General features: G+C 50.5%; 2 protein-coding genes across 4 annotated transcripts; one reads left to right on the top strand and one right to left on the bottom strand.

The window, feature by feature from the left end:
• The first annotated feature begins 273 nt into the window (after window positions 1–273).
• On the top strand, window positions 274–7117 carry LOC119712990 (E3 ubiquitin-protein ligase TRIM7). Of its 2 annotated transcripts, none has more exons than XM_038187833.2 (7): window positions 274–889; window positions 3182–3268; window positions 3367–3594; window positions 4249–4271; window positions 4359–4474; window positions 4801–4833; window positions 5576–7117. In XM_038187833.2, exons 1-7 carry the CDS (start codon window positions 377–379, stop codon window positions 6100–6102), a joined length of 1527 nt encoding a protein of 508 aa, XP_038043761.1. In that variant the 5' UTR covers window positions 274–376; the 3' UTR covers window positions 6103–7117. The 2 variants fall into 2 exon arrangements, with proteins under 2 accessions (XP_038043761.1, XP_038043760.1); XM_038187832.2 differs by having other exon boundaries at window positions 3164–3268.
• Window positions 7118–8005: 888 nt separating this feature from the next.
• Window positions 8006–17617, bottom strand: ZNF692 (zinc finger protein 692). Of its 2 annotated transcripts, none has more exons than XM_072024840.1 (12): window positions 17541–17617; window positions 15609–15809; window positions 15483–15514; window positions 14625–15035; window positions 13815–13863; window positions 13458–13604; window positions 12673–12801; window positions 10335–10397; window positions 10038–10116; window positions 9501–9615; window positions 9121–9220; window positions 8006–8735 (listed from the first exon to the last, which is right to left on the bottom strand). In XM_072024840.1, exons 2-12 carry the CDS (start codon window positions 15794–15796, stop codon window positions 8396–8398), a joined length of 1653 nt encoding a protein of 550 aa, XP_071880941.1. In that variant the 5' UTR covers window positions 15797–15809; window positions 17541–17617; the 3' UTR covers window positions 8006–8395. The 2 variants fall into 2 exon arrangements, with proteins under 2 accessions (XP_071880941.1, XP_071880940.1); XM_072024839.1 differs by lacking the exon at window positions 17541–17617 and adding an exon at window positions 17411–17534.
• Window positions 17618–26909: the final 9292 nt, after the last annotated feature.

The raw sequence follows: 26909 nt of genomic DNA, 5'->3' as shown, positions 1-26909 counted from the left end.
CTCCCCCCTCCCACCACCCTACAAAGCTCCAGCACCCTTTAAACAACCCCAAATCTTTCCCAAATTCCCTTCCATAGGGGGTCCTCCCCCCCCCGACCCTATAGACACCAAACCCCGCCCCCCTCACGGCCCCGCCCCCCTCTACCCCTCTAAGCCCCGCCCCCTTTCCCTCTCCGCGCATGCGCACTCTCCCTCCCGCCCGCTCCCCCCGCGCACCGCGCATGCGCGGCCCCGCCCCCTCGCCGCACGCATGCGCGGCCCCGCCCCCTCCGGCCGCCAGTCGGGGCGGCGGCGCGGAGGGGTGCGGAGCTCGGGAGCGCTGCGCTGCTCGAGGAGGCCGGGGGGGGGGGAAAAAAAAAAGGGGGAAGGTTCCGACATGGAGGCGCCGCCCGCTCCCCCCGCCGTGCCGCCGGCTCCCTGCAGCGCCGCCCGCAGCCTGCAGGACGAGCTGACGTGCCCGGTGTGCCTGGAGTACTTCACCGACCCGGTGCTGGTGGCCGAGTGCGGCCACAACTTCTGCCGGGCCTGCGTCACCCAGTGCTGGGAGGACTCGGCGAGGCGCCTCTGCTGCCCGCAGTGCCGGGAACCGGTGCCGCAGCGGCTTTTCCGCCCCAACCGCTCCCTCGGCAACATCGTCCACATCGTCCGCCAGCTGGGGCTGCCCCCCGGCCCCGCCGAGCCTCCCCCGGGGCCTCCGGCCCCATCTCCGCCTCTGCCCGCCGCCGCTCCGCCGGGTCCCCCGGGGCCTCCGCGGTGTCCCCGGCACGGGGAACCCTTGAGGCTTTTCTGCGTGCAGGACCGCCGGGCCGTCTGCGTGGTTTGCCACCTTTCCAGGGAGCACCGCACCCACACCGTGCTGCCCGCCGAGGAGGCGGCACACGCCGCCGAGGTGAGCCCCCCCCCCACCCCATAACCCGTTTGGGGAGCAGCCCCCGGGGGGTGTTTGGGGTCTCCTGGGGGTGAGGGTGCAGTGGGGGGCTCGGTAGAGGAGCCCCCCCCTCCCCTTCCTTAATATAAATAGGGTGCGGTGGGGACCCCATTTTTGGTGAATTTGGGTTTGTTATGGGTTGGGAAATACACTAAACCCCATTTTTGGAGAATTTGGGTTTGTTATGGGTCAGGAAATACAATAAACCCCATTTTTGGTCAATTTGGGTTTGTTGAGGGTTGGGAAACACAATAAGGATCATTGTTTTTTGAAAGGGAAGCACCTCTGTTAAATGTGGGGGTGCTATATGGGCACCCCACGTGGAGCCGTGCACCCTAAATCCCATGGGACCCCCTCTATGCACACAGCAGGGTGTAAAAGTGACCCCGTCCCCAAATTTTAAACACATTAAGAAGCTTTTATAGGGGATATGGAACCCCCAACTCACATCTCTATGGGGTGCAGTGCTCTGGGGCTGCCCCCCATGCTTAATGGGGTCCCCTACAGGGCTTTGGGGGCTTATATGGGGACCCCTTTCCAAGGTAGGTGCTGCCCTATGTGGTGGGGCAGGATATGGGGAGCAGTAGGGTCCCTAAACACCCCCCAGGATGGGGGAAATCTCGGGGTGAGGGCTGACCTCGTGCAGTAGGATCCGGTCAGGGGGAGCGTCCCCCATTCAAAATGGCGCTGGGTTTAACTGGGAGGATACTGGGAGGGACTGAGCTGCCGTGGGGCCGGCTGGTTTTGCCTCCCGTGCTAAATAACACGGAGATCGAGTGGCACGGGGTCGCCTTTGTGCGGGGGTGAGTGTGCAAAATAACACCGGGCCACCCCAAATCCTCACCTGCCACGTCCCCGAGCAGAAATCCCCCCGGAGTAAGCATGCAGCTGCCCTCTTTGGGATGGGAATAGGATTTTTTTTCAGTATTCAGCGTGATTTGGGGCAAAAAAATGCAGCAGGAATCCCGTAGGAGAAGCTTTTTTCCCTGCAAATAAAAAAAAAAAACAGCCCAGGGCAGTTGGGGGACGTGACGCAGGAGCCGGATCTGTGCAGTGGAGAAAGGGACGCCCTCCTCCTTGCCCTGAGGGGGCTTTTTGGGGAGAATAACGAGAGATTTGGGGGTTTCTCGGTCGGGGAGGAGAAAAGCAAGATGCCGGCCGGGCAGCGGGCGCTCACTGCGCAGCAGCAGCTGGAGGAGGAGGAAGGGAGGGTGGCACCGGGGAGATCTTGCACCACCGAGCATTAAAACCACCCGTTAATTCTTCAATTCCCATTTTTTTTACTGTTTTTTTTCAGACCAGCGCAGGGGCTTTTTAATTTTCACCCTGTTTTTTTTTTTTTAGTGGGGAGCTGGAGCTTGAGCCGCCGTCGCTCACCCCAAATTTGGGATCTTGTCCTTTTTTAGCACGGCGACATCTCCAGGCAGCTCCGCCGTCGAGCGCTGCCCTGTTTTTTTGCCTCGTTAATCTGCCTTTGTGCTTTTTTTTTTAAAAAAAAAAAATGGTTTCCCATCAGGCGCAGCTTGCAGCCTGCGCCCTGTTTTTCTGCCCTTTCCTTTAATCTCGCACCTCGATCGTGCGTTTCCACGCGGTGCCAGGCAGCGAGCCCGCATTCGTGCCCTCCCTCACCTCCCAGCTCGTAGCAAAACCCCTTTTTTCGGGTTTTCTTTCCCCGAAAAGCCCCGCCGGGGCGTTCTCCCTGCTGCTTTTTATTCGGCGTTGCTAGGAGCTGCTTCGTCGGGGGGTCAAGTGACTTCAACGAAGCCGGGCGCTGCGGTTTGCTTTGCAATAAGCCGTTAACGAACTTAATGTGGTGGCCAGAACCGCCCCCCCCCGAGACCCCGGTGGGGCCGGGAGGTGAAAGCTGATCCCTGCAGAAGGGTTTTTTTCGTGGGTTAGTGGTTTGCCTTCACAGGGAGCTAAAAGCTGGTTTGTTTTCCCCCACCCCGTGCTCGTTTCTCTTTCTTCTTCCTGCTTTACCTGGCTCTGAGCTGCTCGAGCCGCTTTTTAGTTTTGTTTTTTTTTTGGTATGCCCAAAATAAAAGGATGAGGATAAGGTGAGAGAGGGAGGACGTGGTGCAGAGCTGGTTTCACCCCAATTTGGGTTAATGCTTTCTTTAGCTGCAAAAAAAAGTCCTGTTTGAGGAAATTTAGCCCCTTGTGGCAGCAGGACTGGAGGGAATTCCTTCCTATCTCTTTCCTCCGTGTTCCTAATCCCCCCTAAATTCTCCTCAGATCTCTTCCTCCTTCCAGGAGGTGCCGCAGGAACATCTGAGCTCCCTGCGGAAAGGACGTGAAGAAGCCAAAGCCGAGAGGGAGAGGCAGAGCGAAGATTTGCTGGTGAGTGCTTGGGGGGGCGAGGAACTTCCCAAAACCTTCCCCGTTCCCCCCCGGGGGCCGCCTCTCTCACAAAATTTTCCCTCTCCCGGGCTTTTTAGAAGCAGACAGAAGTGGAGAGGCAGAAGATCGTGGCCGAGTGCAAGGAGCTGCGAGGTTTCCTGGAGGAGAAGGAGCAGCTCCTGCTGTCCCGCCTGGAGGAATTAGACAGAGACATTGTCAAGAGGAGAGATGAGAGCGTCTCCAGGCTCTCCGAGGAGATCGCCCAGCTCGATAAATTGTTGGGGGAACAGGGAGGAGAAAACGGCCCCGGGAACCAGTCCGGGCAGGTGAGAAACTTAAAACGCATCCTCCCAACCCGGAGGTTATGGTGTAGCAGGGTGTAAAACCCCAAAAAGCTCTCCTCTGGCACCCTTGGGGTAAAAAACCCCGTAACAGAGACCGTGGGGTGCCGACGTGCTCTGCTGGGGAGCAGTTTGGGCTTGGGACCCTTAATTAACTCTGATTAATGCAGGGTTTTCCTGGCTTCCTGCAGAGCTGCTCTTCTTCTGCCCCTTCCCAAAACTCCCCGCAGCTGTGGGGATAAAATTGACCCTCACAAATCTTTTTTCACACAGAATCATAGAATTTCTAGGTTGGTTTTGGCCCCTTTTGGGGCCAAGGACTAAAAAATATCAGAATAAATCTCCCATTTCTCTCTATTTCTCTCTCAATTCATCATCAATTCATTCTGAATCTTAATCTTGGCAGCTCGATGGCAATTGTGATTTTTTTCTTAATTTTTAAGATTTGTGGATTTGTGGATTCTCACCCTAAAAAGGAAAAGGGGGGTGAAAAACACAAATTTTGCCTTTATTGTGAGTCCCTCTGCTCCCTGCCCTTGAAACACCAACGGGGAGCTGACCCCTGAGGGGAAGGGAATGATTTTGGGGTGGATTTTGGAGCTTGTGGGACTGACTGAGGCTTTTTTTTCCTCTCTCCAGGTTGTCACCACGGCTGGAAGCAGGTGAGCGAACTGGGCCCTTGCTGGTTTAACTGGGAAGAGCTTTCTTTTTCCAGAGGGCTCCTAACGCTGCTTTTTTTTCCTCCCCAGCTTTGAGAGCTGGATGTTTTGCAAGCCGGAGGCCGGCTTTGCCGAGCTGGAGAAGAAACTGAAGAGCTTCTCCCAGAAGAGCGCGGTGCTGAAAGAGGTCCTGCTGGAGTTCAAGGGTGAGCACTGGGAAAAAAAAAAACCTTTAAAAGCGTTTCCCTTGTGCTTAATTTCTCCTAAAAGAGAACCAGGGCTGTGCTCTCGTTTGTTTCTCCCTTTGGGGGAGAGCTTTTATTGTTTGAGGAGCTTTTCCTTGAAAAGTAGAAGTTCTTTTCGCTTGAAAATCACATTTCCTTTGGGTTTTTGCTTGGAAAAGCTCATTTTGGGTTCACAGAGTCGTGTTTGGTGGCTTCCCACGAGGCAGGGAACAAGGACATCTACTTGTAGGTAGTCCCTGGGGATTCCCCATGCGTAAATGAACCGAAATTTCTTTCTTTTCCTGCAGAAAACCTTCGGTTTGAGTTGGAGAATGATACAGGTGAGCAGTTTGGCTTTTTCACGGGGCAGTCTGACCTTTATTTTTGCAGCTCTGACCTCAGTTTGAGCTTTTCAGGGGGAAAAATCTTTTGAGGTAAGGCCTTTGAGAGGTCAGGAGAAGAAAAAAGTCACTGGTGCTGCCAAAAAAGAGGCAAAAAAAATAATCCAGCTGCTGGAAGAGCCCAGAAGAGGCCCAAATTCCAAATTTTAGTAGGAAACTGCAGGGTTAAGAGGAGCGTTGAGCTGCTCTGCTCTACAGAGACCTTTGGCACGGCTCGTGGGGGGTTGATTTTGCTCCGAGGTGGACTTTGAATCCTCGGCGTTTGGTTCAGGGGTGAAGCTGCAGTTTCCCTGCCTGGTTTTGTGGTGGCAGGGGAAGGAAAAACCCAAAAATTGAGCAGCCTCTGCTCCTCCCGGGCCTCTGGAGGGCAAGAGCAGCCCTTAAACCCGAGGATATTTATTCTCCTTCCTCTCTGGCACGTGGCACTGACTAAAAACACCATTTTTGCCCCAGAATTTATATTTTGGGGACAGCCTTCAGGCTTGCAGGCTGGCACACCCAAATTTCTGTTTTAATTACAGAGTGGGGCCTGACTTTTGCTCCCACGTGGCTTTTTGGGCTTAAAACTCGTTGCTGGTGCCATCCCTGCTGCTGGCCTCGTCTGGTTGGGGCCAGAAATCCAAATTTAGGGTGGAAAGTGTTTTTTTTTCTCACAGATCCTCACCTCCTCATCTCTTTCCAGGCGATCTCTCTCTGGATCCGGACACGGCCAACCCCTACCTGGTGCTGTCGGAGGACAAGAGGAGCGTGAGGCTCCGGAGTGCCCCCCAGGAGCTCCCCGCCAACCCCAAAAGATTCGATTATTCCTTCTGCGTGCTGGCGGCCGAGGGTTTCGTGGCTGGGAGGCATTACTGGGAGGTGGAGGTGGGCGACGGGGAGAGCTGGGTGCTGGGGGCTGCCCGCGAGTCGGTGCGGAGGAAGGAAAAAATCGACTTCGCGCCCGAGGAAGGGATTTGGGCGGTGGGGTTGAACTGGAAGGGGAAAAATTGGGATCAGTACCAGGCTTTCACCTCCCCGGAGACGCCCCTGTCCCTGTGCGAGAGGCCCAGGAAGATCGGGGTGTACCTGGACTACGAAGGCGGCTGGGTGGCGTTTTACAACGCCGATAACATGGCTCCCATCTTCACCTTCACCGCCGCTTTCACCGAAAAGATTTTCCCTTTCTTCTGGCTCTTCTATGTGGGCTCCTCGCTCTCCCTTTGCAATTGACCCGTCTGATTTCTTTCTTTTTCCTTCCCTCCCTCCCCGAGGTGACCTGCAAGTAGTTCCCCGATCCCCTTCCCTTTTTTTTCCCCCCTTGCTTTCAGACAAAAAGCCCCCAAAACTCGTTCGTGTTTCCTAGTTCAGCTTTAGGGGGGGAGTTTCCTCTTTTTGTTTTTTTTTTTCTCGTTGCATTTTGAAAAAAATAAAAACCGTTTGGGTCGCTTTTACCCCGAAAAAGGTTTTCTGGGGGCATCAACCGTTGAGGGTGGACAAACCCGGCTGCTTCAGGAGCCCCTCTCTGAGGTTATTTTCTCCTCTTTCCTCACGCTCTGGCCTGCCCTATAAGCAACCCTTTCCCCTTCTCCTTGTTTTAAGCTGGCTGCCCCCGTGGCAAACCAGGGAGAAGAGCCCCGTTTGGGGTTTTCGCTTTCCTTTGGGGTTTTTCGCTTTCCTGCCTTCAGCCCCGTAGCAAAGCCGCCTGCTTCGTGCACCCCGAAAAGCTCTCGAGGGCTAGAAAACCTGTGTGAGGAGGAAAGGTACCGTACCCAAACCCCGATTTCTGACACCGTTCCTCTGCAGGTCACCTTTTTAGCAGTTTTTTCCCCCTTTGTCCTCGCTTTTCCCTTCCTTGGGAAGGGGCCCAGCCTGTCTTTTGCTGCCACTAGAGAGCAAAAACCCCCCGATCTTCTCCCCCTTCCCATTGCTGAGGTTTGTAGGGCCGAGGCAGGGCGAGCTGGGGGTGCTGGGTGCCACCCCAAAAGCTGGGAGAGCCGTGGGCGTGCTGCCAACCCGGAGTCTCCTTTTGGGCTCAGTTTGGGGGATTTTGGCTGCGGGGTGGGGAAGGGGGGGGAAGGCTCGTTTTTTAGGTGTGACCTCGCGCGTGCTTACACCCTGCCCACCCTCGTGTGCCCCCCCCTCGCGATGCTGTTACGTCTCTTTGCCCTGTTTACTCTGTTTAGTGGGGAAATAAAAGTTGCTGTGCAAAAGAAAAAAAAAAAAAAAACACAAAAAAAAAACCCAACCCAGCGCCTCCTTCCGTGGTTTTTGTGCCCAAAACATGGGACGGGAGGAAAAATTGCACGGGGGGGGTTTTAATGGGATTTGTGCAGCTCCTGGTGCTCAGAGACTTCAACGCTGCACAGGGGTTGAGTTAAATATTCAACATTATTGCCCAAAAGGGTAAATTTTAAAGGGGGGGGCTTTTTTGGGGGTCTCAAGCTGGGTTTTTGCTGCTGTGGGACTGGAAGAACCCTGCCACGGGGCTGCGTGGGGCTCAGCATCCCCCCCATGGGAGAACAGAGGCCAAAGTGAGCCCTGATTCTGACAGATTTGGGTCTGGCTGCTTAAAATATTTCATCGAGCCCCCGGGGAGCGTCTCATCGCTGTAGGATGGATCCTGAAACCCCAAAAAAAAGGAAGTTCCTGGAAGATTTCTGTTGTTTTTTTGGGGGCCCTGGCTGAATTTCTACAACCAGCCCCATTCCAGCAGCTCCTTTCCACATCAAAAATAGATAAATATGTGCCAAAAAAAAAACCATAAATCCTTAAATACTCCTTATTTCCCCCAATTTTCTTGGGCTGAGGGTCTTCTAGGATACATAAATTCTGCAAATACTTCGGGGCTAGGGGGAAAAAGAGGGAAAAAAGTACAGAAAAGGTACAGAGACCTGCAGCTTTCAAGCCCTGTGGGATAAATTGGGTAGGGGAGAGCTTCCTGAAGCCCTACAATTAACAACTTTTAATAGGGCTTACAAAAACATTACCCCTAATTAGTGTTAAAAAAACCCATCCAGTTTGGATCCCCTCCGGCGACCTTTGGCTTCCCAGCCCACCCCTTTTTTTACCCTAAATCGTGATGACCTTGGGTCTGGGAATAAAACCCTGTCTGCTTTTCGTGCCAAATCAGTAATTTTCTACAAAACGACTCTTTTATTGAGGATCCTGCCGCAAAATATAGGAAGAACGAGCCCCCATCTCGTGCGAGGAGGTGATGGGGGGGTCTTTGCTTCCCTGGAGGAGCAGGGAAGCCCCCCTGCCACCCCGTCCTCGTTTGGCCCCTTGATTTTTCTTGTTTTTTCTTGTTTTTTCTTGTGTTTTTTTTTTTTTTTTCTTGTTTTTTCTTGTTTTTTCCTTGTTTTTTGGCACTGGGACGCGAGGTCGGTGCCTCCTGGAGGATCCAGCATCATTTTCAGCTCCTGCCCTCCTCCGAGGAGGGTTTTGGTCCCCGCTGGATGAGTCCAGAGACGAATTTTGCTCCCGACCTCACCACCATCTCCCAAATTCTGCCCCAAAACCGCCCTTATTCAGCGACAGGAGGCGGCTGCCCCTCGCTTTTCTCCGCTTCTCCCCTCTCCTCCCCGCTTTGGGGCTCCTCCTGCTCTACCCCAAATGCCCCCAGCGCCTCCGTTTGCCCCATCCCAGTCCCCAGGAGGCTGGGAGGCTCGGATGGCACGGCTTGGGGGGGTCCGCCGGGGGTTTCGGGGTGGCTTTTGCTCTTGTGAGCGGTGACGTTGTCCCTCTTCTCGAATTTCTTGCCGCAGATGTCGCAGGAGAACTGGTAGAAGGAGTCGGCGTCGTGCTTCTTCATGTGCCAGTTGAGGGAGGCTTTCTGGCGGCAGGTGAAGCCGCAGATCTCGCACCTAGGAGGAAACGGGACGGGGTGTAAGAGGGGAAAAAATCCTACAGGGGGATAAAGCAGGGAAGCAGAAGGGGGAGGCACGTAAATCTGTGCTTTGTCACATCTTAATCTGCAAATTTTTTTTAATCAGCTGAGCAACCTCAGGGCTCTGCGTGGCTTCAGCACACCCTAGAGGGAAGGAAACGCATTGCTCTCCCCAAAAACCCTACAAAAAATGGCTTAATTTGAGCTTCCTCCAATCAACCCCGTGCTTGCACCCCGAATTTTGCAGCCAGGTGCCGTTTGCTGGAGCAGGAAAATTGACGTGGAGCAGGAAAATTGATGTGGAGGAGCAATGATGCCAGCGAGGTGACCCCAAATCGTTAAGGGATGGGATGGGAACTCACTGCAGGGGTTTCTCCCCCGTGTGGATGCGCCGGTGGATGATCAGGTTGCTGCTGGTGCGGAAGGAGCGGGCGCAGAACTCGCAGATGTAGTCCCGTTTGTCTGCAAGGCAGGAGGAAAACACCAAAAAATAATGTTTTAGCCTCGAAGAGGAACCCAGATGATGATTTTGGGGTGTGTTTTAGGAGCCGGGATGCTTTGCCAGCACAGAAATGGAGAGGAACGAGAGATGGACAAAAAAAAAACAAGCTGATGTGGTCGTCTAGAAGGTAAACGGGTCAAAAAAGGGAGAAAATAGGAAATAATGGTATGGAAATAGGGTCGAGGAGGTGGGAGCAGCCCGGGAAAGGCGTCTGATAAGGGATGGAGGCGGCTGGCTCACCGCTGTGCAGCTTCTCGTGCTCCTTGAGGTGCTTCTTGAAGTTGAAGGACTTGCCGCAGCTGGGCTCCGAGCAGGTGAAGGTCTTCTGGTGGACGTGCTGGTACTTCTTGTGGTGCTGCAATACGGGGAAAAAAAGACAGGAATGAAGATCGCCACCCCAAAAATCCCTCACCAAGAACCTGCACTTGGAGCAAGCCCTGGGGCATCTTCCAACTACAATATTCATCTTTTTGGTCCAAAGCAGAAGGTGGGACTGGGAGCAATCCCCTGGGCTGAGCAGGCTGGTGGAAAAAATTCCATTTCATAAATTCCAGCTGGTTCATAAAGTCAAAAATTCCCACTTTAAAAAAGTTTGGGATCTCCAAATCCATCTCAGAATAGTCAAAAACGGAGCTCAGGAGACAAAATCTGGCTCAAAAGTGACCACAGGAGAGGCTCAAAGCAGGGAGCAGGAGGGATGAAGGCGCTCGGCTGAACCTCCCGTGCACAAAAAAAAAGGGATTTGGGTCCCTCCCTCCCCACCACCACCGGCCTCACGTTCAGGTACTGGCGGTTGGAGAAGATCTTGCCACAGCCTTCGAAGTCGCAGAGGAGGATTTCACGTTTCGCTGCCTTCCTGGAAGAGCGAGGAATTATCAGGGTGAGCAAGGAGAGCTGAGAAAAGAGCGAATCCCCCTCCGTCCCCCATCATTTTTATCCCCCAGAAGCTTAATATTAGCCAAATAGGAGCCTCCCACCGCAGCAGGAGGGACAAGAAAAATGTCCCACCACGTTTTATGCCCCAAAGGGCTGACTTGCACTTTTTCATCCTCCCCTTCCCGGAGCCCTCTCTACCTGATCCTTTTGGGGCCGATCTGGGCCACGTCCTCGTCGCACGACCGCGTTCGCCGCTTGCAGCTGGAAGAGGAAAAAAAAGGTCTTGAGCGAGGCTCCTGTCCCCAAAATCCCCTCTCCTTGCCTCAATTTAGAGCCGAGGAGCTGGAAAGCAGCCACAAGTTGATGGTTTCCAAAAAGACCACGGCGTTCGAACCATCCTTTGGACAACCAAACCATCCTTTGGCCAACCAAACCATCCTTTGGCCAACTCTTCCCCTTCCAAAATTAGAAAGTCTTAAAAACTAAAGAAAACCACTTAAATATTTCTTCCCCCCGCCTCGCAGCAGGCAACGAGGTTAACAAACGCACCTTTCAGACACCGTAAAGAGAAATAAAAATCTTTATTATTCATTACAAAAGTCTTTAACAGGGTTTTTGGAAGTGTCCTAGTGCATCTCTGATCGTCGTCATCCTCGTGTCCACCTCGCTGAGTGCTCGTTCCCATCAAAACAGGTTTCATCTATGTTTTTTTTTTCAGCTTTATCCATGGTTTTGTGGAAAGAGCAGCTATTCCTGGCTGATATCCTGCAATCAGAGAGAGATTTTTTTAAAAAATGGATGTTTTTATGGGGCAAGACAGAGAGATTGTTCATAGATGGCCACGCCAGACTGCATCTGAATAAAATTTTTGTTTTTTGGCCGGGCATCTTTGTCTACAATCTTCTCAAAGTGTTTTTTTATCAGCTCAGGGTGGCATTACCGTAGGGCAGCGAGAAGAGGCTGTGCAGGATGAGCCATCTTTTCCTCTTAGAACAGTCTTTTTTCTCCATTCTTCCACTTTCTGCTACAAAACTGGGGGAAAAAAAGTAAATTTTCTAAGTCCGAGTACGACAACTGTAATCAAACTCATCAAAAGCGCAACACTGACCTCAAATTTAATTTGGAGGGGTGTTAAATGCTTCCCCCCCACCCTGCTTTTTGCACAAGCAAGTTAATAGCCACTTTTATCAGCCACATCTGAAAATCCCAAGAGGTTTTTGGGTCCATCTTGAGGTTTTTGGGGGTTTGAACGTGAAGGTGACAAGTGGGAAGCGTGCAGAACCCCCAAATACCACAGAGGTGTGAAAAAATCCCTCTCTTACTTCATTTTTGGTGTCAACAGAGACCAGCGAAACCAAACCTTTCCTGACAAATTGAATTTGAGTGCCTGGCATCCCTTGGTGTAACCCAAAAAAGGAGAAAAGAAAGGCAAGTGCCAGATTTACCATTTCATTTATCTTTCTGGAACGACTTTTTGGGAACACGTCCTCTCTTCCAGCAAGCTCCTAGGTGGCTCCTGAGCTCCTGCAAGAGACAGGGAGGGCGTTGAGAAGCGAAACGAAGTGGTAAAAGCATGCCAAAGTGAAAAAAATAAATACAAAAACCTTCGTGGAAGCGTGCAATACTTACCTGCTAAGGTTTGGGGGGGTGCGTTTTGGTGTCTTCTCTCAAGGGCACACAAAGGTAAGAGCAGATAAGTGGTCGCTCCAGCTAACTCCAAGTAAAAAGTTGTGTTTTTTACATTTTTTTTTAAATGCCCTTGTATTGGAAGAAAATCCAGGAAGGTGATGATGACTCCTTGTGTGTGAGACCCGAGAGGCAAAGCATCAAGACCAACCCTCACGGGGGCGGCCAGAATTGACTCTTCCTGCTTAAAAGATGCCTGGAACTGAGCAACTACTCCACCCTCCCATCTCATTTTGAGTGAAAACGGGAATTTTTGAGCCCACGTGGCTGGGCAGGAGTGGCTAAACCATAACTCAGCCTCAAAGTGCTCGCAAATTCAACACTTGTGGTCCTGAGAAGGACGTCCTTCGACCAAGGCTTGAGGTTGGATGAGTGCTGCCATCGCTACGGGCCATCTGGTCCACCGGACCAACCAAACCACCTCTGGTGTTTCTGGAGGTGGTTTCACCCTTCTGGAGGCCACCAAATCTCTGCTCCGTGGCCACCCGTGCTTGGGACCAGCTCCAGGCTGGGTGCTGAAGCACCCAAGGCAGCAGACACGTGCGTGGCCACAAAGGAGACACCATGAATGACTCCCCCATCAAGACCAGCAGCCAGATCCCTCCTCTCAAGCTTCAGCACAAGACGAGGCCAGGTGCCAGCAGCTCTGCCCCAACGAGGACTAAAACCTGATTCCAGGTGACTTTGTCACCTCCCTTTGCAAACACGCAGACCTCTCCCTTGAACTTCACGCATTTTTACAACTTTTGGGTAGTTTTCCATGTGGTTTCTCAGCCCAGAAAGCAGCAGCGTGTCCAAGATGCCCCCAAATGCTCATTCAGTAGCCACCGCCGTGGTCTTCCCCGCTCACCTGACTCGCCCACCCCTCTCCTCTGCTGGGCTGGAATCGATCGGGCTCGGCTCGCTTGGGCTCTGCTCCTCTTTCACGGGTTTCTTGCGGGATTTTGGCTGGCTTTGGCGTCTCTGCAGCTCCGAGTCGCTGGGGGAGAAGAGAGACACAGGATGGGCAAGATGGTTTAGGTGGTTGGCCACCATTGGGTGCCCTTGGCCACCACTGGGCCCTGTTGGCCATGGTTGGGGCACGGTTGGGCCCCATTGACCACATTTGGGGCACAGTTGGCTGCTCTTGGCCACCATTGGGCCTTGTTGACCATGGTTGGGGCACGGTTGGCCGCTCTTGGCCACCATTGGGCCCTGTTGGCCACTGTTGGGGCACGGTTGGGCCCCGCTGACCACATTTGTGGCATGGTTGGCCACTCTTGGCCACCATTGGGCCCTGTTGACCATGGTTGGGCCCCGTTGGCCACCACTGGGGCACGGTTGGCTGCTCTTGGCCACCATTGGGCCCTGTTGACCATGGTTGGGCCCCATTGACCACATTTGGGGCACGGTTGGCCACTCTTGGCCACCACTGGGCCCTGTTGACCATGGTTGGGGCACGGTTGGCTGCTCTTGGCCACCGTTGAGCCCTGTTGACCATGGTTGGGGCATGGTTGTGCCCCGTTGGCCACTGTTGGGGCACAGTTGGCTGCTCTTGGCCACCACTGGGCCCCGTTGACCACAGTTGGGGCACAGTCGGGCCCCGTTGGCCACCGTTGAGCCACGGTTGGCCACCAGCCTCTAGGCACTCTTCACCTGTCCAGAGACGGGTGGTAGTTCTCATCACGCAGGTCATCGGTGTAGGCAAGGTCATCATCCTCGGCGAAGTCCTCGTCCTCCTCTTCCTCCTCTTCTTCCTGAGACGCGCTGCCCTGCTCCGGTTTCTCCTCCAACATGGGTGTGCTGCCAAAATGCAATGGCCAAAATCAGCTCTGCTATGTCCCAGCGGTAATTTTTTTATAGAAACTTCATTAAATGGTGGTGTTGCTGTCAGAAGATGCCATGGGTGCAAAGAGCTCAAGGATGACTGCGTTCAGGTGCAAGCTTCAGCTCAGGAAACCCCAATTTTTGGTGTTTTGGGCCGGGGGAAAGCCCCACAGGGCCACCACTCACCTCTCATGGTCCAGTCCTGTGGTTGCCACCTCCATCTGCCCTCGGGGAGCTGCGAGGAAATGAAAGGAGTGGTGGTGAGGTAAGGCAGGACTCTTTCACCCAAAGTCTTGGAGATGCAGAAGAAGGAGGAGTGGATTTGGCAGCAGGACCGGGGAGCCTGCAGGTGTTGGAGAGCAGATTGTGCCCTTCTGCTGGCCAAGTCACTCCAAAATCCTCTCCTGGAAAGTTCAACCTCTTCTGAAGTAGCTAAGACAGGAAAGAAGAAGGTTTTCTCCTTGATCTTGGCTAAATGGAGAAACTTCTGAGAGCTCTACCTACGTGGGGTCAGCAAGATCTTCTACTTTTGGACTACCGGGGACGTGGGACCACCCAAAAATCTACTTTTGGCCTACCAGAGCCTTGGGACCACCCAAAGATCTTCTAATTTGGACTACCAGAGCCTTGGGACCACCCAAAGATCTCATTTTAGACTACAAGAGACTTGGGACCACCCAAAGATCTTCTACTTTTGGACTACCAGAGCCTTGGGACCACCCAAGATCTAATTTTAGACTACCAGAGACTTGGGACCACCCAAAGGTCTTCTACTTTTGGACTACCAGAGCCTTTGGACCACCCAAAGATCTACTTTTGGCCTACCAGAGACTTGGGACCACCCAAACGTCTTCTACTTTTGGACTACCAGAGCCTTGGGACCACCCAAAAATCTTCTAATTTGGACTACAAGAGGCCAACAGTGAAATGAGAGCAGAGCACGGGAGCCCACCTTCCTCCCAGCTGAAGACGAGGAGGACCACCACCCAACCTCACCTCCATCACTGCTTTCACCCGCCTCCTCCCTCTGGTTTCCATCACCAGCGGGTGACCAAGCTGCCACCTCTGCTTCAGCACCATCCTTTTTGGGGCTGGATCCGTCCATCTTGGGCTCGGCAACGAGCCCTGCCCGCCGCAACGACCGCCGGCGCCTTGGGACCAGTGGGGAATTGGACCCCAAATCTTCCTCGGTGACTCCCCACGGCTGTTGGCCATCGGCCACGGTGGGGACGCCCCAGGAGAAGCTGTGACCGGCCACGCACTCCCACACCAGCTGGGCTGGGCTGCCCGAGGCTGGGGGCTTCACGTCGGGGACGAAGCCGCACTCCTGGCCGTGGCCGTGGGAGAGGGCGACCAGGCGCTGCAAGGCATCGGCGTGGAGAAGGCTGGGTTCTGGGGTGCTTGGTCCTGGGTTAGGGTATGAAAAATAAAGCGATTCGGTGATGAACAGGTCCAAAAATTCGCCTTTTGGGTTGATTTTTGGTTCTGCGAAGCCAATTGAAGATTTTTTGGTGTTGGGACAACGTCAAAGGGCTCCTTCTGCCACCTCCCCACCTCCAACCTCCTGGTGTCCCCACCCCACGAGCACCCTCACAGCTGGCTTCTTCCCTTCTTTCACAACCCCAAAACCTCACAAAGACCCCAAAAAAGCAGCTGGGGGAGGGGACCAACATCCCCAACAAACCAATGGGGCAAGAGTCACCGCCATGGAGACCCCATCCCCACGCCGCCGCAAGCATCTCCTCCCAGGAAAGGGTGTCGTGCAATGCAAATTTTCACAATAAACGCATTTTGGGTGAAAAAATATAAAATAAAATGTAGATGGGGGGTAGCCAAGGGGAAAAAGGCACCTACCTGGGCTCAAAACACAACCCTGGGAGCTGTACCTGCGGAAGGAGGAGGCAGCGTGATCGACCTGAAGGTTGCCCGAACCCACGTTTTTTTTGGGGGGTATTTTGGGGGTTTTTCTGGGCTACGGACCTGTCGAGGAGGAATTTGGCCAGCTGGGAGTGCAGGGAGAAGCCCAGCTGCTCCTTGAGGCGACACCACTGCTCCAGGTGGCCCCCCAGGCGGATGCGGCACTTGCTGCGGCGGGCGTCCAGCTCCCGGCGTTTCTGCCGGCGGACGCAATCGGGGGCCCGCTGGCGGCCCGGGCGGCCGGGATCCATGGGGGGGGGGGTCCTGGGGGGGTGATAAGGGGGTGATAAGGGGGTGATAAGGGGGTCTGGGGCGGGGTCTGAGGGGTGAGGAGGGGGTGAGAGGGGTCTCAGGGGGTGAGGAGGGGGTGAGGAGGGGGTGAGGAGGGGGTAAGGGGGGTGTTGTGGGGGGGTCTGGGGGGGTGATAAGGGGGTGAGGAGGGGTGTGGGGGGGTGATAAGGGGGTGAGGGGGGTCTGGGGGGTGATGAGGGGGTGAGGGGAGGTCTGGGGGGGTGAGGAGGGGGTGAGGAGGGGGTGAGGAGGGGTGATAAGGGGGTGATGAGGGGAGGTCTGGGGGGGTGATGGGGGGGTCTGGGGGGTGATAAGGGGGTCTGGGGAGGTGATGAGGGGGTGGGGGGGGGGTCTGAGGGGGTGATAAGGGGGTGAGTGGGGGGGTCTGAGGGGGTGAGGGAGGGTCTGGTGGGGTGAGGGGGGGCTGGGGGGGTGATAAGGGGTTGAGGGGGGAGTCTGGGGGGGTGATAAGGGGGTGATAAGGAGGTGAGGGGGGGTGAGTGGGGGTGATAAGGGGGTGGTCTGGGGGGGTGATGGGGGGTAAAGGGGGGGGTCTGAGGGGGTGATGAGGGGGTGAGGGGGGTGATGAGGGGTCTGGGGGGGTGATGAGGGGGTAAGGGGGGGGTCTAGGGAGGTGATGAGGGGGGGTCTGGGGGGTGATAAGGGGGTGATAAGGGGGTGAGGAGGGGTCTGGGGGGGTGATGAGGGGGGTAAGGGGGGGGTCTGAGGGGGTGAGGGAGGGTCTGGTGGGGTGATAAGGGGTTGAGGGGGGAGTCTGGGGGGGTGATAAGGGGGTGATAAGGAGGTGAGGGGGGGTCTAGGGGGATGATAAGGGGGTGAGGGGGGGTCTGGGGGGGTGATGAGGGGGTGAGGGGGGGTGATAAGGGGGGTGAGGAGGGGGCTGGGGGGGTGATAAGGGGGTCTGGGGGGGGTGAGGGGGTCACTGGGGGGGTGATGAGGGGGGTAAGGGGGGGGTCTGAGGGGGTGAGGGAGGGTCTGGCGGGGTGAGGGGGGGCTGGGGGAGTGATAAGGGGTTGAGGGGGGAGTCTGGGGGGGTGATATGGGAGTGAGGGAGGGGTCTGGGGGGGGTCTGGGGGTGATAAGGGGGTGAGGGGGGGGGTTGGGAGGGGGATAAAGGGGGTGAGGGGGGGTCTGGGGGGGTGATGGGGGGGTCTGGGGGGGGGCTGGGGCCAGGGTCTCAGGGGGAGACCCCAAAGGCCAGGAGCCCCCCCCCCCGAGCTGCTTAAACCCCGCCCCCTCCTGGCCACACCCCTCTAAGCCCCGCCCCCACCTCTCATGGCCACGCCCCCAACCGCAGCCCTCGCCCTGATTGGCCACGCCCACTCCCCTTAGCCCCGCCCACCGCCCCATTTGGCCCCGCCCCCTCATCTCCGTAGCCCCGCCCCCTCATCAATTAGCCCCGCCCCCACCCCCTCACGACGCTCCCCCCCCCCCCCCCCCGCCGCCCGACCCCGCTCCCGCCGCCGCCGCTCCTTAAAGCGGGCCCCGCAGCGGGGAAGGCGGGGCCATGATGGAGAAGGGGCCAAGCTCCGCTCCGCCGCCGCGACCCGCACCGGAGCCTCCTCGTCCTCCCCTCAGCGCGCTCCGCCGGGCCCTTCTCCACCGTAACCCGAGCGGACCCCACCCTGAGGCCGTGCCCCCTTTAAGAGCCGAGAGCCACCCCCTCCCCCCCCCATCGCTCACACTGCTCAGGAAGCGGCACAAAATGGCGGACGCCCCGCCCCCGCCATTGCGCATGCGCCCTGCGCCTTGCGCCCGCCCGGCCTGGAGCCGGGTCCCGCGCGCAGGGGATGATGGGAGTTGTAGTCTTCGGCCCTGTAATGGCGGAGGCCTGAGGCCTCTCAAAGGAGGCTGAAATAGGGGGAAATATCCCCAGTTTCGGGCATTTGGTTGTGAAATATTATAATATTATAATATGAAAGATAGGAAAGGAATTAAAGAGATAATTGATAAATTTTTACAGTACGGATTATTGATTGAATGCGAATCAGAATACAATACACCCATATTGCCAATTAAAAAGGCAGATGAAAAAGCTATAGGTTAGTTCAGGATTTGAGGGCCATAAATAAAATCACCGAGGATATACATCCAGTAGTGGCAAACCCTTATGCTTTGCTGACTAAATTAAAGAATAGTCAAGTCTGGTTTACCGTACTGGATTTAAAAGACGCCTTCTTCTGCCTAGCCTTAGCCACAGAAAGCCAAAACCTATTTGCCTTTGAATGGGAAAATCCCGATTCAGGCAGAAAGACGCAGCTTATGTGGACAGCACTACCTCAAGGATTCAAGAATAGCCCCACTACTTTTGGAAACCAATTAGCAAGGGAACTCAAAACTTGGATGCCTCCGGACACTGAAGGTGCTTTGTTACAATAGGTAGATGATCTCTTAATAGCTACCGAGACTAAAGGGAGCTGCATTCAATGGACTATAAGTCTTCTTAATTTTCTGGGTTTAAATGGATATCGAGTCTCTTGACAGAAAGTCCAGCTGGCTCAACAAAGTGTGACCTATCTGGGATTTGAAATTTCAGGAGGACAACGACAACTAGGAACTGAACGTAAGGAAGTCATTTGCCGGACCTCAGAACCTCAAACGGTAAAGGAGCTACAAACCTTTTTAGGAATGACAGGTTGGTGTCGCCTTTGGATTTATAATTATGGACTATTGGTAAAGCCTCTATGTGATTTGATAACGATTAACCAGTCAAAGTTAGTCTGGACTGGAGAAGCACAAAAAGTCTTTAAACAACTTAAACAAGAATTGATGATTTTAAAATATCAAGCAATATTAGTAGAACAAGATGATGTGGAAACTGTGGTCACTAACATCATAAATCCAGCTTCTTTCCTTAGTGGAACTCTGGATGAACCCATAACCCGTGATTGTATAGAAACAATGGACACTGTGTATTCTAATCAACCCGATTTTAAGGAAGAATCTTTAGAAGATGCTGACGACTCTTGGTATACTGATGGGAGCAGCTTTGTGAAACAAGGACAACGTAAGGCAGGGTACGCCATTACAACCACTCAACAGGTAATCAAGTCCAAACCATTACCCCCTGGGACGTCCACCCAGAAAGCAGAGATAATTGCTCTTATGCGAGCACTGGAACTAGCAGCAGGAAGGAAAATAAATATTTGGACAGACTCTAAATAAGCATTCGGCGTGGTACATGCTCATGGAGCGATATGGAAAGAACGTGGATTGCTGACTGCTCAGGGAAAACAAAAAGAAAACATGCTGAAGAAATTTTAAAATTGTTACAGGCTGTAAAACAATCAGAAAAGGTAGCTATGATGCATTGTCAAGGACACCAAAAGGGAAACTCTGATTTTGAAATTGGAAATCGATTGGCAGATCAGGAGGCTAAACAGGCAGCTGAAATAACTGAGGTGAAGGCATTGTCTTTAATACCAGACGGTAAAATCCAAACTATATATATGAACCAAAAAGCCAAATTATACAAAAGAAGACTTAAAATTAATTGAAGATTTGAAAGGTAAAATGAAACCAGATAGATGAGTATATTTAAAAGATAACTGTGTAATAATACCCTCTAATTTGATATGGCCCATAGTTCTTACAGAACACAATAAAACACATCGGGGAGCTGACACATTGCATAAGAGCCTGAGTCAGACATTAGTGGAACAAAATTTATATACAACAATAAAACAAGTAACTCAACAATGTAGCATTTGCTTACACAATAACCCCAATACCAAGAATAGAATAAAATTTGGAATAATCAGTAAAGGAAATTATTCGGGGCAACTGTGGCAAATTGATTTTTCAGAACTCCCTAGAAAAGGGGGGTATTGTTATTTACTGGTTCTGACTGACATGATTTCAGGAAGGCCTGAAGCCTTTCCCTGTCGAACAAACAAAGCAAGAAGAAGTAGTTAAAGTCTTGTTAAATGAAATAATACCATGCTTTGGGATTCTAGTAGCAATGTCTTCTGATAGAGTTTCACATTTTTGTGTGCAAGTGGTACAACAGATAAGTAAGATTCTAAAGATATTCTAAAGACAACTGCATAGTCTTTATAGACCGCAGGCAAGTGGACAGGTAGAAAAATGAAACATTTAATTAAACAACAAATAGCTAAAATCGGACAAGAATCTAATTTGTCATGACCTCAATCCCTCCCTTTAGCATTACTTAGAATTTGAGTTAAACCTAGAATAAAAGGGAATTTGAGTGCCTTTGAAATCTTATATGGAAGGCCGTATCCATTTCTATTTAGTGGAGAGGATCGAACGAATTAAATAAAGTACATAAATTTGTTCTCAGGACCTGGGCTAGACGGTTGGATCAACCAATCCACCCTTTTAAGCTCAGGGATTATATATATAAAGACTTTTTCAGGACAACCCCTAGAGGAAAAATGGAAGGAAAGTGGACGGGACCATACCAGGTATTACTGACAACACACACCACCATTAAGATTAAGGAGCAAGCAGCTAGGATCCACGATTCAAGGGTGAAGAAGGCCGTGGCGAGGATATGGACCACCACTCCAATTGGACCAACAAAATTATGGTTTTCCAGATCCTAATGATTGCAGGGGTGTGGTTCTCAGATTCGGGGTGGGCAGTTTGGGATGAGAACTTACACCTGTCCCTGATACAAACAATTTCTCAAGTAATTAATAAGACAAACTGTTGGGTATGCACCCATCTGCCACAGCATGGGAATAAGGGTGTATCGTTAATCAGGATTCCCTTGCCTGCAAACTTACCTTGGACTTATTTGTGGGAAAACACATCTTGGGGTCAAAAATATGAAGAAGTTTTGGAACTAGAAGTTAGTAGCTTCGTGCCATTGGAATCTTACTATGTATGTGTACAAAGGTGTAACCCGCCTAAGGGTATGGGAAAACAGGATTGTATAAATACGGGTACTACTTATGTGGGAAATCAGACATCTTGTAATCAAACAATTGATATTAGTACAACTAGCAGTTGGGCAAATTCAACCAGCTGGCCAGTTCCAGAAGGAAAAGGGTGGTATTGGCTATGCAATGATACAGCCCGTAAGGTCTTGCCCGAGAACTGGAAGGGAACTTGCACTCTTGGAGCAGTAGTCCCCAGTTTGACCATACACGATGTAGCGCCTCGAGGTTACGAAAAATTAACAATCCATTGATAGAGAGACACACCGCTTTTCATAGTTTTGTTCGATGGTTTATCCCATGGTTAGGAGTGAGTGAATTGGAAAAGGCGATAGTTAATATTTCTGCAATTATAGAGAAGTTAGAAAACAAAACTCTGGATGCTATAAAGGCTCAACAAGAAGAGATATCTAGTTTATCACAGGTAGTATTACAAAATCGGATGGCCCTAGACTTGTTACTGGCTGCTTAAGGGGGAGTCTGTACAGTAATAAATACAAGTTGTTGTATGTATGTAGATCAGAGTGGAAGGATCTCTACCGACCTGGAAGAAATATGGAAGCAGACAAGGGTCCTACATGAGATCAGTAAAGATGATCTTTCATGGAGTTTTAGTGAAATATGGAATAAGTTAACCTCCTGGTTGCCCAGCTTCCAATGGTTGAAACAAGTGTTCATTGCTCTAATCACATTAGTAGTGTTAGGAATATTTGTGTGCATGCTGTTTAGATGCCTGCTTTGTTGTGTTACTGTAAATAATGAAAGTATCTGATGCAAAAGAATTTGCATGGGAAAAGAAAAGGGGGGATTGATTAAGGAGGCATTGGGGAGGCATTGGGGAGGCAAGGACAATCCCCAGACATGGACTGTATATCTCGAAACAAGACACTGGAACTCATGATAAGGAAGCGGCAGACGGACAGAGAAACAAATGTAAGGACTATAAATCTCAAAATTGGACATAGGAATTCATTATAAAGATACAACAAACGGAAGAATTGGCAACAACCAGCTCTCGCAATTAAGAAACGTGCCAATTCAGCAGATTCCTGACCAAAGGTGAAAAGTACACTGTGAGGAAGACTCGGGGTCTTCCTCCCAGAGACCCCTGCCCACGTCCCAAAGACCCCTGCCCACAATTCTTGGGAGGCTCTACGCAGGCGTAAGGTGCCAAAAGGCTAATTAGCATGAGAAGCGAGGGAAGGCGGGGATAGGTAAGGAATATGTATAGGCGCTTGTAGAATATTGATAGATTGATTGTATAAATTCAAGACTGCTTTCCGCTTTGGGTATGCACGATAGGTGGAGAGATCCCCCGTGCATCCAGCGCTGCAATAAAGAATATACCACTTAAAGGAATTTCGGCTTCGATCTTTGAATCAGTTTCAAATGAACGGGGTTTTTTATTTAACTATTTACTTCCTATATGTGACTGCGTAGCCGTGGCCAGGCATTGGGCAAAAGCAACAGCTTACGTAACGGGGGGGCTGTCCTTTGTGATTTATTTAATCTCCGCACATTATTGCAACAATCCACACCGGAGAAGACACTCAGAAGGTAAGTTCGCCTCCGAGCAGCGAAATTCGGGGCCAGCTGAGCGAGCAGCGCTCGGCTCGGGGCTGAAACGGGAAGGAAAGGAGCAGCCAGCCAGGGCGGGCTTCCCAACTTTTTTTCTTTCATTGCTTTAAAGTTTATTTATTTACTTCGTTATTTGCTCCTTTGCCCCTTTTCCCACCCTCTTCGTCACTCCCTCGCCTTTCTTTTTGCATTTGTGCTGTGTTTTATTTATTTATTTATTTATTTTTAATTTTATTTTAATTTTATTTATTTTAATTTTATTTATTTTTTTATTTTTATTTATTTTTATTTATTTTTTATTTTTTTTTTTTCCTCGTTCTCCTCTCGCTCGCTCCCTTCTTTCAATGCCCGAACTTTGCACCCGATGGCCGCACGCAGCGCCGTGGCTCGGCGAGGAAAGCCTCACGACGCTCACGACGCTCCCCCCGCCGCCCGACCCCCCTCCGCCGGGCCCTTCCCCACGGTAACGCGAGGGGGCCCCACCCTGGGGCCGTGCCCCCTTTAAGAGCCGAGAGCCAACCCCCTCCCCATCGCCCCCATTGGTCACATACGTGCACAAAATGGCGGACGCCCCGCCCCCGCCACTGCGCTTTGCGCCTTGCGCCCGCCCAGCCTGGAGCCGGGTCCCGCGCGCAGGGGATGATGGGAGTTGTAGTCTTCAGCCCTGTAATGGCGGAGGCCTGAGGCCTCTCCAAGGAGGCTGAAATATGGGGAAATATCCCCAGTTTCGGGCATTTGGTTGTGAAATATTATAATATTATAATATGAAAGATAGGAAAGGAATTAAAGAGATAATTGATAAATTTTTACAGTACGGATTATTGATTGAATGCGAATCAGAATACAATACACCCATATTGGCAATTAAAAAGGCAGATGAAAAAGCTATAGGTTAGTTCAGGATTTGAGGGCCATAAATAAAATCACCGAGGATATACATCCAGTAGTGGCAAACCCTTATGCTTTGCTGACTAAATTAAAGAATAGCCAAGTCTGGTTTACCGTACTGGATTTAAAAGATGCCTTCTTCTGCCTAACCTTAGCCACAGAAAGCCAAAACCTATTTGCCTTTGAATGGGAAAATCCCAATTCAGGCAGAAAGACGCAGCTTACGTGGACAGCACTGCCTCAAGGATTCAAGAATAGCCCCACTACTTTTGGAAACCAATTAGCAAGGGAACTCAAAACTTGGATGCCTCCGGACACTGAAGGTGCTTTGTTACAATAGGTAGATGATCTCTTAATAGCTACCGAGACTAAAGGGAGCTGCATTCAATGGACTATAAGTCTTCTTAATTTTCTGGGTTTAAATGGATATCGAGTCTCTTGACAGAAAGTCCAGCTGGCTCAACAAAGTGTGACCTATCTGGGATTTGAAATTTCAGGAGGACAACGACAACTAGGAACTGAACGTAAGGAAGTCATTTGCCGGACCTCAGAACCTCAAACGGTAAAGGAGCTACAAACCTTTTTAGGAATGACAGGTTGGTGTCGCCTTTGGATTTATAATTATGGACTATTGGTAAAGCCTCTATGTGATTTGATAACGATTAACCAGTCAAAGTTAGTCTGGACTGGAGAAGCACAAAAAGTCTTTAAACAACTTAAACAAGAATTGATGATTTTAAAATATCAAGCAATATTAGTAGAACAAGATGATGTGGAAACTGTGGTCACTAACATCATAAATCCAGCTTCTTTCCTTAGTGGAACTCTGGATGAACCCATAACCCGTGATTGTATAGAAACAATGGACACTGTGTATTCTAATCAACCCGATTTTAAGGAAGAATCTTTAGAAGATGCTGACGACTCTTGGTATACTGATGGGAGCAGCTTTGTGAAACAAGGACAACGTAAGGCAGGGTACGCCATTACAACCACTCAACAGGTAATCAAGTCCAAACCATTACCCCCTGGGACGTCCACCCAGAAAGCAGAGATAATTGCTCTTATGCGAGCACTGGAACTAGCAGCAGGAAGGAAAATAAATATTTGGACAGACTCTAAATAAGCATTCGGCGTGGTACATGCTCATGGAGCGATATGGAAAGAACGTGGATTGCTGACTGCTCAGGGAAAACAAAAAGAAAACATGCTGAAGAAATTTTAAAATTGTTACAGGCTGTAAAACAATCAGAAAAGGTAGCTATGATGCATTGTCAAGGACACCAAAAGGGAAACTCTGATTTTGAAATTGGAAATCGATTGGCAGATCAGGAGGCTAAACAGGCAGCTGAAATAACTGAGGTGAAGGCATTGTCTTTAATACCAGACGGTAAAATCCAAACTATATATATGAACCAAAAAGCCAAATTATACAAAAGAAGACTTAAAATTAATTGAAGATTTGAAAGGTAAAATGAAACCAGATAGATGAGTATATTTAAAAGATAACTGTGTAATAATACCCTCTAATTTGATATGGCCCATAGTTCTTACAGAACACAATAAAACACATCGGGGAGCTGACACATTGCATAAGAGCCTGAGTCAGACATTAGTGGAACAAAATTTATATACAACAATAAAACAAGTAACTCAACAATGTAGCATTTGCTTACACAATAACCCCAATACCAAGAATAGAATAAAATTTGGAATAATCAGTAAAGGAAATTATTCGGGGCAACTGTGGCAAATTGATTTTTCAGAACTCCCTAGAAAAGGGGGGTATTGTTATTTACTGGTTCTGACTGACATGATTTCAGGAAGGCCTGAAGCCTTTCCCTGTCGAACAAACAAAGCAAGAAGAAGTAGTTAAAGTCTTGTTAAATGAAATAATACCATGCTTTGGGATTCTAGTAGCAATGTCTTCTGATAGAGTTTCACATTTTTGTGTGCAAGTGGTACAACAGATAAGTAAGATTCTAAAGATATTCTAAAGACAACTGCATAGTCTTTATAGACCGCAGGCAAGTGGACAGGTAGAAAAATGAAACATTTAATTAAACAACAAATAGCTAAAATCGGACAAGAATCTAATTTGTCATGACCTCAATCCCTCCCTTTAGCATTACTTAGAATTTGAGTTAAACCTAGAATAAAAGGGAATTTGAGTGCCTTTGAAATCTTATATGGAAGGCCGTATCCATTTCTATTTAGTGGAGAGGATCGAACGAATTAAATAAAGTACATAAATTTGTTCTCAGGACCTGGGCTAGACGGTTGGATCAACCAATCCACCCTTTTAAGCTCAGGGATTATATATATAAAGACTTTTTCAGGACAACCCCTAGAGGAAAAATGGAAGGAAAGTGGACGGGACCATACCAGGTATTACTGACAACACACACCACCATTAAGATTAAGGAGCAAGCAGCTAGGATCCACGATTCAAGGGTGAAGAAGGCCGTGGCGAGGATATGGACCACCACTCCAATTGGACCAACAAAATTATGGTTTTCCAGATCCTAATGATTGCAGGGGTGTGGTTCTCAGATTCGGGGTGGGCAGTTTGGGATGAGAACTTACACCTGTCCCTGATACAAACAATTTCTCAAGTAATTAATAAGACAAACTGTTGGGTATGCACCCATCTGCCACAGCATGGGAATAAGGGTGTATCGTTAATCAGGATTCCCTTGCCTGCAAACTTACCTTGGACTTATTTGTGGGAAAACACATCTTGGGGTCAAAAATATGAAGAAGTTTTGGAACTAGAAGTTAGTAGCTTCGTGCCATTGGAATCTTACTATGTATGTGTACAAAGGTGTAACCCGCCTAAGGGTATGGGAAAACAGGATTGTATAAATACGGGTACTACTTATGTGGGAAATCAGACATCTTGTAATCAAACAATTGATATTAGTACAACTAGCAGTTGGGCAAATTCAACCAGCTGGCCAGTTCCAGAAGGAAAAGGGTGGTATTGGCTATGCAATGATACAGCCCGTAAGGTCTTGCCCGAGAACTGGAAGGGAACTTGCACTCTTGGAGCAGTAGTCCCCAGTTTGACCATACACGATGTAGCGCCTCGAGGTTACGAAAAATTAACAATCCATTGATAGAGAGACACACCGCTTTTCATAGTTTTGTTCGATGGTTTATCCCATGGTTAGGAGTGAGTGAATTGGAAAAGGCGATAGTTAATATTTCTGCAATTATAGAGAAGTTAGAAAACAAAACTCTGGATGCTATAAAGGCTCAACAAGAAGAGATATCTAGTTTATCACAGGTAGTATTACAAAATCGGATGGCCCTAGACTTGTTACTGGCTGCTTAAGGGGGAGTCTGTACAGTAATAAATACAAGTTGTTGTATGTATGTAGATCAGAGTGGAAGGATCTCTACCGACCTGGAAGAAATATGGAAGCAGACAAGGGTCCTACATGAGATCAGTAAAGATGATCTTTCATGGAGTTTTAGTGAAATATGGAATAAGTTAACCTCCTGGTTGCCCAGCTTCCAATGGTTGAAACAAGTGTTCATTGCTCTAATCACATTAGTAGTGTTAGGAATATTTGTGTGCATGCTGTTTAGATGCCTGCTTTGTTGTGTTACTGTAAATAATGAAAGTATCTGATGCAAAAGAATTTGCATGGGAAAAGAAAAGGGGGGATTGATTAAG

This window comes from Anas platyrhynchos, chromosome 17, assembly GCF_047663525.1.
Source record: "Anas platyrhynchos isolate ZD024472 breed Pekin duck chromosome 17, IASCAAS_PekinDuck_T2T, whole genome shotgun sequence".
Taxonomy (NCBI): Eukaryota; Metazoa; Chordata; class Aves; order Anseriformes; family Anatidae; genus Anas; species Anas platyrhynchos.
The sequence above is the reverse complement of the archived record's forward strand: the minus strand, read 5'-3'. Positions and strand labels throughout refer to the sequence as shown.

What these genes read in the sequence shown, in the direction of transcription:
- LOC119712990 (XM_038187832.2), top strand. Translation starts at nt 377, where the DNA reads ATGGAGGCGCCGCCCGCTCCCCCCGCCGTGCCGCCGGCTCCCTGCAGC. An exon ending in CCGGGAACCAGTCCGGGCAG is followed by an intron (nt 3,595 to 4,248) that starts GTGAGAAACTTA and finishes TCCTCTCTCCAG; the next exon opens with GTTGTCACCACGGCTGGAAG. An exon ending in GTCACCACGGCTGGAAGCAG is followed by an intron (nt 4,272 to 4,358) that starts GTGAGCGAACTG and finishes TTTCCTCCCCAG; the next exon opens with CTTTGAGAGCTGGATGTTTT.
- ZNF692 (XM_072024840.1), bottom strand. Translation starts at nt 15,796, where the DNA reads ATGGATCCCGGCCGCCCGGGCCGCCAGCGGGCCCCCGATTGCGTCCGC. An exon ending in GCCAAATTCCTCCTCGACAG is followed by an intron (nt 15,515 to 15,608) that starts GTCCGTAGCCCA and finishes CTCCTTCCGCAG; the next exon opens with GTACAGCTCCCAGGGTTGTG. An exon ending in ATCGGCCCCAAAAGGATCAG is followed by an intron (nt 10,117 to 10,334) that starts GTAGAGAGGGCT and finishes TCGCTCTTCCAG; the next exon opens with GAAGGCAGCGAAACGTGAAA.